This window comes from Drosophila santomea, chromosome 3R (assembly GCF_016746245.2).
Source record: "Drosophila santomea strain STO CAGO 1482 chromosome 3R, Prin_Dsan_1.1, whole genome shotgun sequence".
In the NCBI taxonomy this organism is placed as follows: Eukaryota; Metazoa; Arthropoda; class Insecta; order Diptera; family Drosophilidae; genus Drosophila; species Drosophila santomea.
This window is the reverse complement of record NC_053019.2, coordinates 8,837,722-8,854,283: the sequence shown is the minus strand read 5'-3', so window position 1 is coordinate 8,854,283 and position 16,562 is coordinate 8,837,722. Positions and strand designations below refer to the sequence as shown.

The 16,562-nt window shown below is 47.2% G+C and overlaps 8 protein-coding genes across 13 annotated transcripts; 4 read left to right on the top strand and 4 right to left on the bottom strand.

Moving 5' to 3' along the window:
• Positions 1 to 334: 334 nt before the first annotated feature.
• Positions 335 to 3,557, top strand: LOC120454215 (aryl hydrocarbon receptor nuclear translocator homolog). Of its 2 annotated transcripts, none has more exons than XM_039639312.2 (2): positions 335 to 485; positions 627 to 3,557. In XM_039639312.2, exon 2 carries the CDS (start codon positions 679 to 681, stop codon positions 2,596 to 2,598), a length of 1,920 nt encoding a protein of 639 aa, XP_039495246.1. In that variant the 5' UTR covers positions 335 to 485; positions 627 to 678; the 3' UTR covers positions 2,599 to 3,557. The 2 variants fall into 2 exon arrangements, with proteins under 2 accessions (XP_039495246.1, XP_039495247.1); XM_039639313.2 differs by having other exon boundaries at positions 335 to 496.
• LOC120454221 (abasic site processing protein HMCES) lies at positions 3,499 to 4,956 on the bottom strand. 2 transcript variants are annotated; one of them, XM_039639320.1, is made up of 4 exons: positions 4,911 to 4,925; positions 4,816 to 4,849; positions 4,067 to 4,766; positions 3,499 to 4,001 (listed from the first exon to the last, which is right to left on the bottom strand). In XM_039639320.1, exons 2-4 carry the CDS (start codon positions 4,833 to 4,835, stop codon positions 3,585 to 3,587), a joined length of 1,137 nt encoding a protein of 378 aa, XP_039495254.1. In that variant the 5' UTR covers positions 4,836 to 4,849; positions 4,911 to 4,925; the 3' UTR covers positions 3,499 to 3,584. The 2 variants fall into 2 exon arrangements, with proteins under 2 accessions (XP_039495254.1, XP_043862389.1); XM_044006454.1 differs by having other exon boundaries at positions 4,816 to 4,956.
• Positions 4,957 to 4,966: 10 nt separating this feature from the next.
• LOC120454222 (splicing factor 3B subunit 5) lies at positions 4,967 to 5,362 on the top strand. The gene has a single exon (XM_039639322.2). The coding sequence runs from the start codon at positions 5,064 to 5,066 to the stop codon at positions 5,319 to 5,321; it is 258 nt and encodes an 85-aa protein (XP_039495256.1). The 5' UTR covers positions 4,967 to 5,063; the 3' UTR covers positions 5,322 to 5,362.
• A 59-nt stretch (positions 5,363 to 5,421) lies between these two features.
• On the top strand, positions 5,422 to 10,087 carry LOC120454217 (E3 ubiquitin-protein ligase Kcmf1). 4 transcript variants are annotated; one of them, XM_039639317.2, is made up of 7 exons: positions 5,422 to 5,575; positions 6,852 to 7,035; positions 7,097 to 7,521; positions 8,037 to 8,297; positions 8,397 to 8,672; positions 8,742 to 8,980; positions 9,089 to 10,087. In XM_039639317.2, the coding sequence occupies exons 2-7, from the start codon at positions 7,020 to 7,022 to the stop codon at positions 9,684 to 9,686; spliced, it is 1,815 nt and encodes a 604-aa protein (XP_039495251.1). In that variant the 5' UTR covers positions 5,422 to 5,575; positions 6,852 to 7,019; the 3' UTR covers positions 9,687 to 10,087. The 4 variants fall into 4 exon arrangements, with proteins under 4 accessions (XP_039495251.1, XP_039495248.1, XP_039495249.1 ...); XM_039639314.2 differs by having other exon boundaries at positions 8,739 to 8,980; XM_039639315.2 differs by lacking the exon at positions 5,422 to 5,575 and adding an exon at positions 6,070 to 6,205 and having other exon boundaries at positions 8,739 to 8,980.
• Positions 10,088 to 10,223: 136 nt separating this feature from the next.
• LOC120454219 lies at positions 10,224 to 11,941 on the bottom strand. The gene is made up of 3 exons (XM_039639318.2): positions 11,677 to 11,941; positions 11,404 to 11,595; positions 10,224 to 11,341 (listed from the first exon to the last, which is right to left on the bottom strand). The coding sequence occupies exons 1-3, from the start codon at positions 11,725 to 11,727 to the stop codon at positions 10,313 to 10,315; spliced, it is 1,272 nt and encodes a 423-aa protein (XP_039495252.1). The 5' UTR covers positions 11,728 to 11,941; the 3' UTR covers positions 10,224 to 10,312.
• Positions 11,942 to 12,332: 391 nt separating this feature from the next.
• LOC120454220 (E3 ubiquitin-protein ligase Iruka) lies at positions 12,333 to 13,944 on the bottom strand. The gene has a single exon (XM_039639319.1). The coding sequence runs from the start codon at positions 13,691 to 13,693 to the stop codon at positions 12,551 to 12,553; it is 1,143 nt and encodes a 380-aa protein (XP_039495253.1). The 5' UTR covers positions 13,694 to 13,944; the 3' UTR covers positions 12,333 to 12,550.
• A 267-nt stretch (positions 13,945 to 14,211) lies between these two features.
• Positions 14,212 to 15,037, top strand: LOC120452864 (proteasome subunit beta type-3). The gene has a single exon (XM_039637309.1). The coding sequence runs from the start codon at positions 14,335 to 14,337 to the stop codon at positions 14,950 to 14,952; it is 618 nt and encodes a 205-aa protein (XP_039493243.1). The 5' UTR covers positions 14,212 to 14,334; the 3' UTR covers positions 14,953 to 15,037.
• On the bottom strand, positions 15,019 to 16,381 carry LOC120452863 (MYG1 protein C27H6.8). Its single transcript, XM_039637308.1, has 3 exons — positions 16,292 to 16,381; positions 15,916 to 16,225; positions 15,019 to 15,858 (listed from the first exon to the last, which is right to left on the bottom strand). Exons 1-3 carry the CDS (start codon positions 16,314 to 16,316, stop codon positions 15,117 to 15,119), a joined length of 1,077 nt encoding a protein of 358 aa, XP_039493242.1. The 5' UTR covers positions 16,317 to 16,381; the 3' UTR covers positions 15,019 to 15,116.
• Positions 16,382 to 16,562: the final 181 nt, after the last annotated feature.

The window sequence follows — 16,562 nt, the reverse complement described above, 5'->3', positions numbered from 1 at the left end:
TATGGTTTTATTTATTATTTGGGAAAAGTGTTTTTATAAGGGACGTTGATCATTAATAATATTTTACAAAGCTTATATTATATTCAAGGCAGGACAAGCGGTAAATTTATTTATTTATTGTTTAAAGAGTTGAACTGCCAACAGATAGATAAGCTTTAAAAAAATCGATTTTAAATTACATGGGAATTATTGGAAATTTTCTTTGTTTTTAAGTTCTTAGTTTTTAAATTTAACGGTCTAATTTTCAGTAATGCCACTTGGGTTTATTCAATGTACCTGCGTTGCCACCTAGCGCATTGTTATCGAAGTGCTTATACACTGCAGTGGTAAATTAGTGAATTCTTACTACGGTCACACTTTGCGCAGTAAACAGAGATTTTATCGTGTAGTGTAGAAGAAAAGTACAGAATTAATGGTAAAAGCGCATGAGAGCAGCCAAATAAAAGTGCCTGGATAAACCAAGTACCTCTGCACACTCCCCACTTGTGAGTAAAAGGTTAAACAAGCGAGGGAAATCAGCTTTTTGAACAGCCAGCAAGTGTACACACACACACACAACGTAGACAAAATACTAACTCCTACCCCTACCCCACCCCTCTTTCAATTCCACGAACCTTTTTCCACAGAGCACAGGCGACCCAAATTACGACGAACGTTTTCTAATTACGCATTCCAAGCATGGATGAGGCGAACATACAGGACAAGGAGCGGTTCGCGAGCCGCGAGAACCACTGCGAGATCGAACGACGTCGCCGCAACAAGATGACCGCCTACATCACGGAACTCTCGGACATGGTGCCCACCTGCAGTGCCCTGGCCCGCAAACCGGACAAGCTCACCATACTCCGCATGGCAGTGGCCCACATGAAGGCACTGCGTGGCACCGGCAACACCAGCACCGATGGCACCTACAAACCCTCTTTCCTAACCGACCAGGAGCTGAAGCACCTTATCCTGGAGGCGGCCGATGGTTTCTTGTTTGTGGTATCCTGCGATTCCGGACGGGTGATCTATGTATCTGATTCGGTAACTCCCGTGCTGAACTACACCCAAAGCGATTGGTACGGCACTAGCCTCTATGAGCACATTCATCCCGATGATCGCGAGAAGATACGCGAGCAACTATCCACCCAGGAGTCGCAAAATGCCGGCCGCATCCTGGACCTTAAATCGGGAACTGTGAAAAAGGAGGGCCACCAGTCCAGCATGCGCTTGAGCATGGGTGCTCGTCGTGGATTCATCTGCCGCATGCGGGTGGGCAATGTAAACCCGGAGTCCATGGTCTCTGGGCACTTGAATCGTCTCAAACAAAGGAACTCCCTCGGACCTTCAAGGGATGGCACCAACTACGCCGTGGTGCACTGCACGGGTTATATCAAGAACTGGCCGCCCACCGATATGTTCCCCAACATGCACATGGAGCGCGATGTCGACGATATGAGCTCGCACTGCTGCCTGGTGGCTATCGGTCGTCTGCAGGTCACCTCTACGGCGGCTAACGATATGAGTGGATCGAACAATCAAAGCGAGTTCATCACACGTCACGCAATGGATGGCAAGTTTACGTTTGTGGATCAGCGTGTTCTTAACATATTGGGATATACGCCTACTGAGCTTCTGGGGAAGATCTGCTATGATTTCTTTCATCCCGAGGACCAGAGCCACATGAAGGAGAGCTTCGACCAGGTGCTCAAGCAAAAGGGACAGATGTTCTCGCTGTTGTACAGAGCCAGAGCTAAGAATTCGGAGTACGTCTGGCTCCGCACACAGGCTTATGCCTTTCTGAATCCGTACACCGACGAGGTGGAGTACATAGTGTGCACTAACAGCTCTGGCAAGACCATGCACGGTGCTCCACTGGATGCTGCGGCTGCTCATACGCCCGAACAAGTGCAACAACAACAGCAGCAGCAGGAGCAACATGTTTACGTTCAGGCTGCCCCAGGAGTGGACTATGCGCGCCGCGAGCTAACTCCAGTGGGCAGTGCCACGAACGATGGCATGTACCAGACGCACATGCTGGCCATGCAGGCACCTACGCCTCAACAGCAGCAACAACAGCAACGGCCAGGATCGGCGCAAACCACACCTGTCGGATATACCTACGACACCACGCACTCGCCGTACAGTGCTGGAGGACCATCGCCGTTGGCTAAGATACCCAAGTCCGGCACCTCTCCCACGCCGGTGGCACCAAACTCCTGGGCAGCACTGCGTCCCCAGCAGCAACAGCAGCCCGTGACCGAAGGCTATCAGTACCAGCAGACGAGTCCGGCAAGGTCGCCGAGTGGTCCAACCTATACCCAATTAAGTGCCGGGAACGGAAATCGCCAGCAAGCGCAGCCAGGTGCATATCAGCCGGGTCCACCGCCGCCTCCCAATGCACCGGGAATGTGGGACTGGCAGCAGGCTGGAGGTCACCCGCATCCGCCGCACCCAACGGCGCATCCGCACCATCCACACGCTCATCCTGGAGGACCGGCAGGAGCAGGACAGCCGCAGGGTCAGGAGTTCTCAGATATGCTGCAGATGTTGGATCACACGCCGACCACGTTTGAGGATCTGAATATCAACATGTTTAGCACGCCGTTTGAGTAATCCCCATACATTTCTATCGATTCCCACTACCCCCACTTAATCTGTGTCTCTCTTAACCACTTCTCAAGTGCAATCCATCTTACATTGTTGAAATAATTCAGCCAAACGCATGCAAATTGTAATCTCGTAAATAGCATTTTAAGTACATAGCGGTAGTCACGTACACGATTCAGATATCTTTATTTTTGTGTGCTACGTCTTCACTTCCACCTCCCGTTTCCATTAGCCCAACCCGCTCCCACTTAACCCGCTCATTGGCCGTGCAAAAGTATTTACAATTAAGGCCTTACGATTGTTCGTAACTAAAGGCAATGTGTTTACACCGCTATATAGCCTATGAATTCTAAACTTTCTCATCGATTCTATAGGATTAAGTTCATGAGTGACACAATGTGTGCAGAGTATTCATTTGTATTTTTCATTGAGCATTTCAAAGTTCATGCAACGTATAAATAAATAAATATAAAATTCGTAGCTTAATATACTACAAATTGATATTTGTAAGCAACACAGCAAGTGCGCAACTTCCACGCTTTTCCCGCGAACAACATTGACACCATTTCCCATTAATTTTTGCTCATTTTTCGCCAATGCAATCAGAAGTAGACGCAAAGAAGCAAACAATATACGCTCTACGTATGTGTACACATGCTTAATGTGCAGCTTTTCATTTTGTTTTAATTGCATAATATGCCGCGAAAACGAAAACTTCCAAGCTCAATACAGTGGCGCTCAAAATGAAATCGCACTCACTCAAATAAGACCATTTAATTACGTCAAGTTCAAACATTACATTAGTTAGTTAAGCTCACTTCGAGAGAACAAATTCTAAACCACTTCTTAGTCGCTAAGTCCCAACATTTGTAAGTAAGCAACCACAACGATGATAATGCTTAAAACTTTGGGTATTGAGAATAAAAATTTTGGTTTTTAATGAAAATAAACTTAATGTACTACAACTATGGAAGTGTAATTACTGCTGAGGCTTATCTTTCGGCCGATTTTACCTCACAATCGCTGCTGCCGCCACTCCGCTCAAGAGCTTCGTTCTTAAAGTCCCTGAATCTAGGTCGCTTGGCGGGACTGTCAACGGGTGAACCGTCAGCGGAGGTCCGTCGTTTGGTTACACCTTCTTTTTCCTCATTCTCCCCATCACTGGCGTCACTCTGTTCCGCTTTGATCTGTTCTTCCCGCTTCTTACGGACATTCAGCCAAGACATCATCGTTTTGTTCATCGGTGGCTTCACGGGCTTTGCCGCCAATTCGATCGGTTTGTTGCATTCCTCACTTTTGTTTCGCGAGTTGTTGACCAGCTTGGTCACTCGATGCCACTGCAATTCGGTAGCCGGACGCAATGTAGCCAAGGCTTCAGTGTCGCTTACTCGCTTAAAGTCCAGCCAATCCTAGAAGATGCGCGCATGCTCTTGGATTTAGTAAAGCTGGCAAATGGGGCAATTCCTGTACTCACATTCATCTGCTGCTCGGTTTCCAGGATCGCTGGCATGCGATAGTGCATCCAGGACATGATTTTGCTGGACTGGAAGGTTATGATACTGTAGCTGTACATCTTGTCGCCACTTTCATCTTCCCAGACGTCAAAGAGTCCAGCCATTCGCAAAAGCTTCACATCCTGCGGCGACCACGTGCTCTTGTCGTAGATCTTCACATCTTCCGCCTGTGGTACGAATACCAGGTAAGCCTCTCGCTCCGAAGGCTTCTTCGCTGGTCCAGCCGTCTGCCACTCATAGAATCCTTCGCAAATAACTACACAGCGCTGTCCGCGCTTGAAGGGACCTCGATACAGCTTGGAGTCCATCAGGTGCTCCAGCCGGCAATTGTTGGTGGTAAGCCCATGCCGCCGGTAGTCACCCTTGTGCCAGAAGGGAATCATGCCCCACATCATGGGCATTACAACGCGGGCGCACTTTTGATCCTCGGCGTCTGAGAAATGAGCTGCAGATACGATCACCGGCGTTATATCGGTGGGCGCAATGTTATAGGAGGCATGGTAGCGTCTTCCCAGGTTGAACTCCGCCCGCCACTCTGGAGTCTCCATTTCCGATCCTTTCTCATCCTTGAAATAATCTTTCTCTTTGGAATCGGTCTCCTTTCTGGTAGTTTTCTTGGGATATTTACAGGCACAAATTACCTGATCAGGGTCTAGAGTTCTGAAGCGGCGTTTAATGGAATTTTACATAACCATATTTATGTACTTACAAGCAGGTGCGTCCACACATTGCTCAACAAATAACTTATTTAAGTTAATTGACGAATGCAGAATGTAAACAAATATAAAGCAATAATTTAAATACCAATGTTGCCGCCAGTGAACTAAAATACCAAAGTAACAGGCGTACTAAAAACACCAACCTACTCATATTCTGGGCACACTTAGCCACAAATAACAAAATAACGCACTGCACTTTTACTATTTCTTCGGCTAATACTAAAATAACCAAAGGAAAATGGGTGAACGCTACAACATCCACAGCCAGCTGGAGCATCTGCAGAGCAAGTACATTGGAACAGGACACGCGGATACCACCAAGTTCGAGTGGCTAACGAATCAACATCGCGACTCCTTGGCCAGCTACATGGGTCACTACGATATTCTTAACTACTTTGCCATAGCGGAAAATGAATCGAAGGCACGAGTGCGCTTCAATCTGATGGAGCGAATGCTGCAGCCATGTGGACCGCCACCAGAAAAGCTTGAGGATTAAATAAAAACAATTTTTATAATAAAGAAAATAATTGAAAAGAATATGGAATTTTCCAGGGTTGGATTGTCGGATAAATATTAACAGTGGTAGTTATTGACATTCGGTATTTTGCGCTTAAACAGCAAACGGTCGCACTGCAGGTCAGGAAAAGCTTTTTACTCGATATAATATAACTTATTTTCGTTTCAATTGTTCATTTTCGAGGGCTAGTGTCATAAAGTTACCGTAAAAAGCCAATGCCGCATCAAAGTAAAGTACGTTGTTGTGTTATCCCCAAAATAAAAGAAATCAATAATCCACTAAATCCCCAACGAAATCGGTGTGAAACAAAACGGTAAAACTGCAATACAGCAGCACCCACAACAACAATAACACGTCGTGAGCGGAGAATCTTGTGCGAAAAATGAAAATTCGCGGCGAACAAAAGAGATCAGATCCCAGGCGCAATTTGCAATTGCGTAGAACAGAGTACACATATTGGTGTCTGCACATAGACACATAGCACACCAGCGCAAAGTGCTTGTGTGTATGTCAAGATGAGTGCACGAAAATTGCGCGCCGATGAATAATGTGCCGAAAAACAAAAGCAAGATACAGACGACGCATTAGCATATAAATAGTGACAAACTAAAACAGACCTACTGTTATTTCCCAGCTGCCCAAATCAGCCTGTCTGCCCAAAGTTCTTGCAAAAGCTCTTTTTACCAAAAAGAGCACCGTGTATATCTGCACGGCCGTCACTGTGCCATGAGTGGCGGCGTTGCCAGATGTGCGTGAGAAAAAGCGTAATTCACCAACTGAGTGCTCATGGCATGATTAACACGAAAAGTCTGCATATTTCCCCGTGTGTGTGAAGTGGCTGCAAATGTTTATAAACAATCGCTGTAATAATAATAAGCATTAATTATCAGCTTTTGCTAACGGGAGCCCCTTAGTAAATACGGCAACACCAGCGCATATCTGCGCTTTGCTTTTCGGGAGCAGGGTCAGGAGATGAGGGTTTCGGTGAGGAGACAGAGGCGGGTGCACAAAAAGCCCACGACATCGTCGAGTTGAAAATTTTCGCGAAACCGAAAAAGTTAAAAATAAATGTTTACTGTGCAGCGGAATCGCGACTGCGGGGAAAATCGCAATTAACCCCTCGACGCCCCGCGGACGTCGCAGTGTTAAGTGTAATTTTTCGATGGCTCGCGTTCGATTGTATTGAATAATTCGTTGCCTCATTGAAGGGGGTTGCGCCGGGGGGAGTGTGCAGGGAGCCCCTCTCTTTTTGTGTGCCTCTCCCCACTGCCTTTTGCAATGCAAACGGAATGGCGAAAAGAAAGAACCGTAATCGTGGGCAATACAAAGGAAGAGAACTAAGAAAGCGCAGGGAAAACAAAAGAAGAAAATTCCATATCCTTCTTCCTGCAATGTTTACTCTGCAATTTAAGTTTCCGTTAATCCCAATACTGGAGTTCGCTTTATTTTAGCTTTATATAGTGAGGTGTGGAACAACAGATGTATAAAGCTGCTACTGATTTCTTTTAGATCCTCTAAATCTAAATTCAATTCCTGGAATCCTCCGAATCCGAAGCCCGCAAGGAAACCACATAAAACCTGAACATAGCTCGAAATTAAAAGCAATTCAATCTTAAGCGGGAGACGCTCTCCTGATCGCTTGGAAGTTGAAGCCAAGCCTACTGCCGCTGCCGAATAATGAGTCGACATGAAGGTGAGTCCTTGGAGCATCCGGATACCCTGATAGTAACTTACCCACTTAATCCACAATCCAGGTGTCAGCTGCGATTCATGTCTCAAGAGCAACTTCAACGGACGGCGCTACAAGTGCTTGATCTGCTATGACTACGACCTGTGTGCCGATTGCTACGAGGATGGTGTCACCTCCACGCGCCATTTGGTCGAGCATCCCATGCAGTGCATCCTCACCCGCTCCGATATCGAGCTGTATTTCGGCGGCGAGATGCTAGCCTCCGACCAGCCGCAGAGCTTCACCTGTCCCTATTGCAAGAAGATGGGCTTCAGCGACGCCACCTTGCTGGAGCACGTCTCCGCCGAGCACACGGAGACCAGCCTGGAGGTGGTCTGCCCGGTCTGTGCCGGTCTGCCGGGCGGCGAGCCGAATCTAGTCACAGATGACTTTGCCGGTCACCTCACCCTGGAGCATCGCCAGGGACCGCGCGAGCTGATTTCCTTTCTAATATCCTTTTTCAAACAAACGCATCAAACACTGCAACACTTCAATGCCCAACTGCATCCATATAAAAGGCTTGCTCTCAATGTTTTTAAAAATGCCGTCTGGCTAGGCAATCAGTGCACTATTTCGAGTTAGCATTTTAAAACATTTAATGTAAAAAGCTAGCTTTCGCTCGTAAATCATGCTCAAAAATCAAAATGTAACACCATAAAAATTCATAGCACTCGCAACCCTCTATTAGTTATATTATTAGATCATTTGCGCAAGTGTAGTTTATTTTATCGGATGTTTCGTATAGCAAGCAGTTTAGTTCGGTTCAGTTTGGTTTTGGAAATTATATATCGTTTATATATTTTGACTGATTTTATTGTCGTAATAAACAGCCTGTAACGAGCAAATCAGAAAAGCCTTGAAAAATTTGCGATGCAGCTGAGACATTTTTGTAAAAAAAATTCAGCTAGTTATAAGTATAAATGTAAAAATCCCATCGAGTGGTTGCCTTAACCTATAGACAATACGACGAGCCCTCGGCCATCCGTCATGGCGGTGGAGTGCGCCGCATCCCAGGACGCACCCTCGGTGGACCACGGACACGTCGGTCCAACATGCACTTTAGTTCGTCAAGCGGTCTGTCAGCCTTGTCACCTTCGGGACGGGAATCGGTGGATCCCATCGCGGAACTATTGTCGCAGCTTTCCGGCGTGCGGAGGGGCGGACCGCCCACATCTCAGCTGCAGCAGCTACAGATGCAGATGCAGTTGGATCGCCAGCAGGTGACGGTAAGGGAGAGTCCTCTCACCACATATTATCCATTATATTTGTGTGTATAAGGAAACTGCGACTTTCGATGTTTTGCTTTTGCGCTTGCATTATTTTAGGCATCGCGCCAAATCGATCGGCTGCCAAGGCGTGCGCATCCCATAGTCTCAACATCGAACTCGAATGCCGCCATGGCCGAGGTGATCAGCGGTGGAGCGGGCGGCAGTGGAGGCAGTGGCGCAGTTGGAAGCGGCAGCGGCGGCGGCAGCGGGGCCACTGCTCCGCCCAACCTGCGCACCACCGAGTGGCCGGTGACAGCAAGCTTCTCGACATCGGCCAGCAATCATTCGCAGACTCAGTCGAGTCTGGCCGCCAACAGCCTCAATGCCAGAGAAGTAGTTCATCCCGTTGGCCAGCATATCTTAAGTCAAATGTCCACTAATCCCCCATGTCTTGTTCAGCAGGCGATCGGAACGAGCAGCAGTGCAGCCAGCAATGTCCTGGGCATCAGCGTGGGCGTCGGCGGAACGGCCAACGGCAACGGTGGAGCTGGTTCATCCGGTGTGGGAGCTGGAGCTGGTGGAGCTGGACAGGCAGGAGGTCAGGGTGCGGTAGCTGGCGAGTCACTATTGCTGGCCCAATTCATGCAGCCCACCTTCACCGAGGCCGAATGGGCGATCGTGGAGAGTATGCGAGCAGATCGGTGAGTGTTTCCACATGGCTAAATAACAACCTATTTATTTTGAAATTGGTTATTTTCCTGGAACCACAATGTATACCATTTATTATTGACCATAACCTTTACTTTTAGCTCCATGTTTGTGCAGTCGCTGATGCTATCGATGCTCTGCACCGAGGCACTGGATTTAAACGCCTCCGACGAGAGCCTGGCCAAGAGTGATAATGTAAATAAGGGGCAACAGCAGCAGCAGCAAGAGGATGCCGAGGCCGAGGCGCAAGCGGAAACGCTGTTGAACAACAATGCCGATGTGGAGCAGCAGCAGCAACAGCCACAGCCGGCGATGGTGCGACAGGTGAATCAAATGCAACAAACCTCGCCAGAGGACTTTGTTTGCGACGAGTATCGCTATAAAAACAAAAAGGCCAACACAACACAAACGAGCGGTACAGGAGGCGGAGGAATCGGTGGAGTGGGCGGAGGATTGGGGGGAGCAGGAGCAACTGCAGCCCCAGGTGGGGGTGCTAGTGGAGCTGGCACTAAGCCAACAGCTGATAGAGGCATCGAGAGGCGCAGCGGACGTCCGCCGCCAGGAGAGATGGCCACGGGTTCGCAGCAGCCACAGCAGCAGCAGTCCACGGGAATTCCGGCGGCGTCTCAGCAAAAATACAAACAGAATGCGAATGCAGCGACGGCGGCAAACACAAATCAAATTCCCGACACTAGGTAGTGCCTCTGATGATGATCACCACAAATTGCATCAACAACAACAGTAACAGCAACCACACCCAATGTAGCTGCAGCAGCCACAACAAATCTGTCGTCACCACCACGAAACACCGCAACAGCAAAAGAAGCAGAAGCCGAAACAACAACAGATGGAACTAGAACCAACACAGCCGTTAAAGTAACAACCGGAGTGGGGGATAGCTGCTGCTCTGGAGAAATCCGAATCGTCTTAAGCAGTTGCTGACGCAATCGCCGCAGCAATTTCGTCAAAAAGGAAAACTATATTATGTATCGTTTATTAAATATATTAAAATTTATATAATTATAAAAAGATGAGAGGATGTGCAGCAAGAAAAATTATTGTAATCATTGAATTAATTATAATTTAAAGAAACCACAAAACGTAGACTGTGCTTTGGCTTTATTCGACACACAACATTTATCGTATGGATATGGAAGCTTTCATTTATAATACATACAAACTAAAGTATATAATCCATATTGCTCTCGCTAAATTCGATGTGAGTTCAATTGAAAACCCCTTTCTCATTGCTTAGAATCATTTGTAAACACAATTATTATCCTGAGGGTCATAGTTTTTTGCAACTACATATCCATAGGCTGTCCTTAAACTTCAAATTTTGAGACGTCCAAGGGTGGCAGATTGTCCAGATCATACGCGCTTTGGACTCCTCTAGGTCTAAGACAGAACAAGTGCTCCACGGCCTTTTTGATCTCCTGCTCCGTGCAATATGGATTGACCATGACAATGGAGTGCGCCAGCATCTTGGCTAGCTTCTTGAACAGAAATCGATTGGCGATAAGGCCCTCCGCCAGAGGAGACATCAAATGTCGTACAATCCATGGGCGTATACGAAGCACGCAGCTTGCCAGCAGTATTTCGTCCACTAGATCAATTGACGGGCTGGATAACTGGTTGACGAACTCATCATCGCTGTCTTCTCCAAAAAACAGGTGAAACTTATATCTCAAGCGGTCTTCGCAGCGCCAATCCGCTTCCAGTAAGCGAACCAAACAGGCATTGAGCCGCCTTCTCTGTGCGTAGAGTTCGCAAGGCCAGCGACTCTGGCGAAGATCCACTTCGCTGTGATGCCCAGTTGGAGGTGTGGCAGTTGGAGATGTGGGCGGGTCTTCAATTTTTTCAGGCAGTTCAGCGTTCTCTATTTCCATTAGTATGGCCGAGATCTGCGGATCGTCAGTAACAGCAGTTGGTTCAATGCCGAATATATGATTAAGATCAGTGGGCTCGTCGCCAAACAGCATAGCCAGCTCCTGGGCCACAGCGTCTTCGGTTTCGGAGTAGGGTGATCTTTGCTTGGCAAGGGGCTTGTGCTCAGGAGTTATGATCTTACTACGACAGCGTGGACATGGAGTTTCTTGCTGAACTTGCGACCGTTCCAGACTAGCCTGAAACATATCGATTTTTCTACGCAGCTCATAGCTACCATCATCACACTCCTCCGTAGGAGAATCGTGGCCATTTTGGGCTTGTATGTCAGTTGTTTGTGTGGCCTTATCCACCAGTAGGCGGTCAGTTTTTATGGGCACAACATCCTCTCCAGCTTCAAGCTGCATTTGCTCAAATAGAATGTTGGTCAAACGGCACTCCTCGGTGTTCCTCCGTACCGCAGCTATCTGTAGGTATACAAATTTGATAAACATGGCTCAATATATGTATGTTTCTCAGATTTTTGTACCGTTTTGACCATGGCTCTTTGGTAGATCTGTGCAGCCATGCAAGCCTTTTTCGCCTTGTCCTCCAGTTGCTCCAAGCTCGCGGGAATACAGGCCCAGGCAGTGGGCTTGTGGCGATTACGAGATTGATTGGCCCAGGCGCATACATTCTCCTGCAGCTGTCGCTCCAAATATAGCACATATTGCTTGCGTACCTACGCAGTTATGTAAATAAACAAAAGTTAGGAATTGCCAAACGCTTCCACAACAGAAATTAGTTAGTTCGCAGGATATACCACGTCTGTGAGGACCACAAAATCGTTATTTCCTTCGTGTGTCGTATTCATTCTTTGGTCACGGGCTTATATTCTTCACTTCAATCGAATTTACGCATTTTGGCGCAGTTCTTAAACGGTTAAGTGGCGATTTAAGTCAAATAGGAATTTAAACAATTTGACGGAGCTGCCACCTTGTAGGGAACATATGCTGCACAAAATAGTATGACCAGACCACACAAGGCAATAAGTTTCCTTTAGAGCTTACCCAAGTTCCCAACCAGGACTAGAAAAGAAAAGGAGACAAACAAAAAAAATGCTTCAAAATGTTTATGATTTTTAGGTATATGTTTTTTAAAACCAAATCACAAAACGTGTTTCTTGTTGATTAATAAAATTGATAAATAATAATAAGTTTTTTGTCTAAACTACAATCAAAAATGTTTATTCTAGAAAGTATTTCACAGACAACAGTATTACAGATTTTTGTTTTACTTTTACTTTTATGCACGCTTTTAAATCGAAAGCAGGTAATTAAAATAATTAAGTAAAAGTAATTTATTGAGGCAAGCACTGAGACAGGGCCTATTTACATTATGTAAATATGTATAAGTGACAAGCATATTTCAATACATGTTCCATTACATAAAAATATAAGCAACTACGATCAACAGTAGTTGATTTTTGCAGAGCCAACGGAATCGTACGTCCCGTTTTGTTTATTACAAATCGTTATTTTGAACAACAACAAAATTAAGCGTGAGGAGAAACTATTATAAATATATATGTTTAATTATGTTTTAGGGCTATACTTCTAAAGCCGCGGCCAATATTTGGCTTAATTTTGAATATCAATCGATCATCGCTTCACTTCGATTTAGCATCGCTCTACCAGCTAGTCCAGAAACATGTTGTCGTCGTCAAAGGTAAAGATGTTGTTGCGTGCTGCCTGGGCGGGATTAGCATCCGGACGTGCTCGGCCACCTTCCGCCGTGGCCTGGCTAGTGTTATTGGCCGGCGAGGGATTGTCCGTTCCTGTGGCGGTGCTGGCCGTGCTCCTGGCGGAATTGCTGCCATCGGCCGCCATCTCTGGGCCAAAGCCATCGAGCATGACAAATTCGTCGTCCGCATCGCTCCCATCGTCTGCCAGTGACTTGCGGCAGATAGGACAGGTGCTGTGCAGGTTAAGCCATGGCACGATGCAGTTCTCGTGATACAGATGCGAACAGGGCAGCTTGCGTACCGTCTCGTCAATTTTAAAGTCATCCCAGCATATGGAGCACTGGATCTTTCGGTTCACCTCCTCGGCACTGATCTGCACATTGGGTATCTCGTTTATACGCTGCGCCGACAACGGCGGCGGTCCTGAAGTCTCCATTTGGTTGAGCATTTGGGTGACAATGGTATCTAGTCCCTCGCGGCCCCACGCATAATCTCCCGGGTTGCCCATGAAGAACATGTGCGAATTGCCGCCGCCGCCGACTCCTCCGCCACCGGGTCCAGTTACTATTTCTGCTGTGGCGCCGGCCAGTGGCAGGCTCTGCAGAAAATCAAAGAGCACATTGTCCAGTCGGTCCAAATTGGCCGGGCGCACTCGTCCGCCAGCGGTCAGACCGCGAGCAGAGTCACTACCCGAGGGACCGGCGAAGCCGCCCAGATGCAGCACATTGCTGTGCCGCCTGTTTGGCTCAATGGTGATCTCCAAATTGGGCACATTTCGCATATTCAGAAGCGACACAATATCGTTACGCAGCGACTCAACATTCACGTGAGATCCGCCCGAGGAGCTGCCCCTGCTCAGGGTGTCGTGTGAGCCAGAAGAGCCACTACCACTGCTTCCAGATCTGGCACTGCCGGATGCTCCAGCCGCCGACGAACCCATCTCCGGCGCATTTGCCGGCAGCTCCTCCACGAAACCGTTGGCGCACAGCGGGCAGGTGAAGTCCGAGTTGGGAATGTTGATCTCCACGTTGCACATGTGGCAGAAGAATCGCTTGGTCTCCGCGGGGCGGTCCTCCACCACCATAGCTTCTGCCATCCTGCGGGAGGTCCTTTATTTTCTTGGCAACGGCTCCGCTGACGATTGTGCAAGATTGTCGCCTTCTGATGATGTTCACTGCTCACGGCTGTAGACGTTGCTTTGACAAGAGGAGGACAAGGTACACGCACCTAGCTTCACCCTGTCATTGGGTTCGGTCGGATCAATTGGGAGTTTAAGGAATAGAATTTAATTTTTCTATAAATAAGGGCCTTCACAAAGTGGCCTTTGCCGCAGAAGAGAATAAATCCAGCTGGTTGGCGCGGTTTGGTCACACTGGAAGCCAAATAGCTAGTAAATAGAAAAATAGGGGCATTTGGTTGTATTATTACTTTTAAAGGATCTTAATGATAATGAATATACGCTTTAACATTCGCTGGGTTATTTTTGAATTTTAAAAATGGTTTCGTTTTTACCGATTAAAAATACTAGCTATAAAATATGCGATTCGATTTTAAATCTCTTTAGCAGGCGTTGCCACCTCACTCCTATGATGCCAGTTAATATTAGCCCATTTTACACTTGTAGTCTGGCAACGCAGAGCAGAAACAAAAAGTCATCATCCCAGGCGGCGTTTAGCATTTTGCAAAATTTTTATTTTCCTGCTGATTAAATTGAGCTGAGCGAACAGCACCGCCACCATGTCGATTTTAGCCTACAACGGAGGATGTGTAGTGGCCATGCGCGGCAAGGACTGCGTGGCCATTGCCACAGATCACCGATTCGGTATTCAGGCTCAGACGATCTCCACGGACTTCAAGAAGGTCTTTCACATCGGCCCACGGATGTTCCTCGGACTCACTGGCCTGCAGACGGACATCCTGACAGTTCGCGATCGCCTGATGTTCCGCAAGAATCTGTACGAGACACGCGAGAACCGCGAAATGTGCCCCAAGCCCTTCTCGGCCATGATGTCCAGCTTCCTGTACGAGCACCGTTTTGGCCCATACTTCATTGAGCCGGTCGTTGCCGGCCTGGATCCCAAGACCATGGAGCCTTTTATCTGCAACATGGACCTGATCGGCTGCCCCAACGCACCCGACGATTTTGTGGTGGCCGGCACCTGTGCGGAGCAACTGTATGGCATGTGCGAAACTCTGTGGAAACCGGATCTGGAGCCGGACCAGCTGTTCGAGGTCATCGCCCAGTCCATTGTGAACGCCTTCGATCGCGACGCCATGAGCGGTTGGGGCGCCACCGTCTACATTATCGAGAAGGACAAGATTACGGAGCGCACACTGAAGACCCGCATGGACTAGATGATGTTAGGAGTTTCATTGGTGATTTTGTATACAACATTTACCGAAATACACATACAAATAAAATTTGTTTAGGTACAACATATGCGTATTTCTTTTTTATAAAAATTAGATACAAATCCGTTCTATTTTAAAATTGTTATTTCACATTAAGTTGTATTAAATTATTGCTCTTCTGTCCACTCGACGGACTTCTTGGCCAACAACATGGCAGCATCCTCGGTCTTTGCCCCGCCAATGAAGCCGCTGTGATGGACAAATATGAGATCTTTGATGCCCGCCTTTTGGCTTAGTTCATCGTCCCTCAATCCCCGCCAAGGGGTAGGCAGGAATTTGCGACCCTCAAAGCTGGCAGGCGTCACTGGAACTCCGGCCACTCGCCAACTGCTGCCGTCGTTGAAGACGATCAGCTTGGGCACACCCTCCACTTTGTACTCTTTTTCCAGATCTGCCAGATGAGACTTCCAGGGGCAGAAATTCTTTAGCACAAGAATCTCGCCGGTTGGATAGACGCTTTTGGCATTGTTCAGCGCCTCTCGTACGTGATCACGGGCTGCAATCCAGGAGCAGCACACCTCCACAACGTTGTCCACGAACTCACGACCGGCAGTATCCATTGCCTGTCTGAATCGGTCTTCGATGTCCACGCCAGTTTCCTGCCAGGAGGGATTTAGCTTGCCAATGCGTGCGGATAGATGGGTGGAAATCTTGTATATAGGCTCGGCGCCCTCGAACATGGATACTCCATTATCAATTGCGTCCAGTTCGCTGATAAAGTTCCTATAAATCTGAATGAAGGCCAGTTGCAGATTCTCCGGTGAGAGTTTAATTCCCTTTTCGCGCTGCAAAATGCTCTGGATGACACGCTCCCCATAGTGACTGTAAACCAGTCCAGCACTGCTTAGCCTGGAGGAAATAACATTGGATTTTATGGTTTCGTTTAAACTAAAACCGCAAATTTACCTGATAACGTTGAAGTCTTCGCTTACTTCTGGGCGAAGTGAACTAAAAGTTTCCTTGAAAGTTAGTTGGTGGTGATCGTACAACTTCTTGGCATGATCATAAACGCCGCCAACGTCCACTATTATGTCGCACTTTTCCTGCAATGCTTTGTCGTCCCGACTGCGGACTATCTCTGCGTTTTTATACTCCTCCAATTGCTTGAGCATAAAACATGCGACCACCTCATCGCAGTGAAAAGTCCCGCTGTGGGTGCCGATCCAAAGGGGAGAGCGTTTTGGTGGGGTACCTCCAGACATTATAGATAGTGTTCCTGTTTCAAAACATCCAGTTAAGGTCAGATATTGCAATTAATTTCGGATTCTTCCTAAGAACTTACGAAAACGCGGTAACAATCGGAACATTAGCGACGGACTTTTCTTCTGCTGACAATCGATAACTTATGCTTTTATCTCTTGATATGGCAACGTAGTCGACTTAAAAATAAATAAGAAAACTGCAGCGTGGCAGCACTGTCAACGGTTTTTTAATGCGCAAAATATAACAAATAACAAAACTTTAATTATATACGTTTTATAGACAAATATTATTTAAATTTTATATGTTAAATAAATGCAAATTCTGTGAAATCTGTACCAAGCACTGCCAGC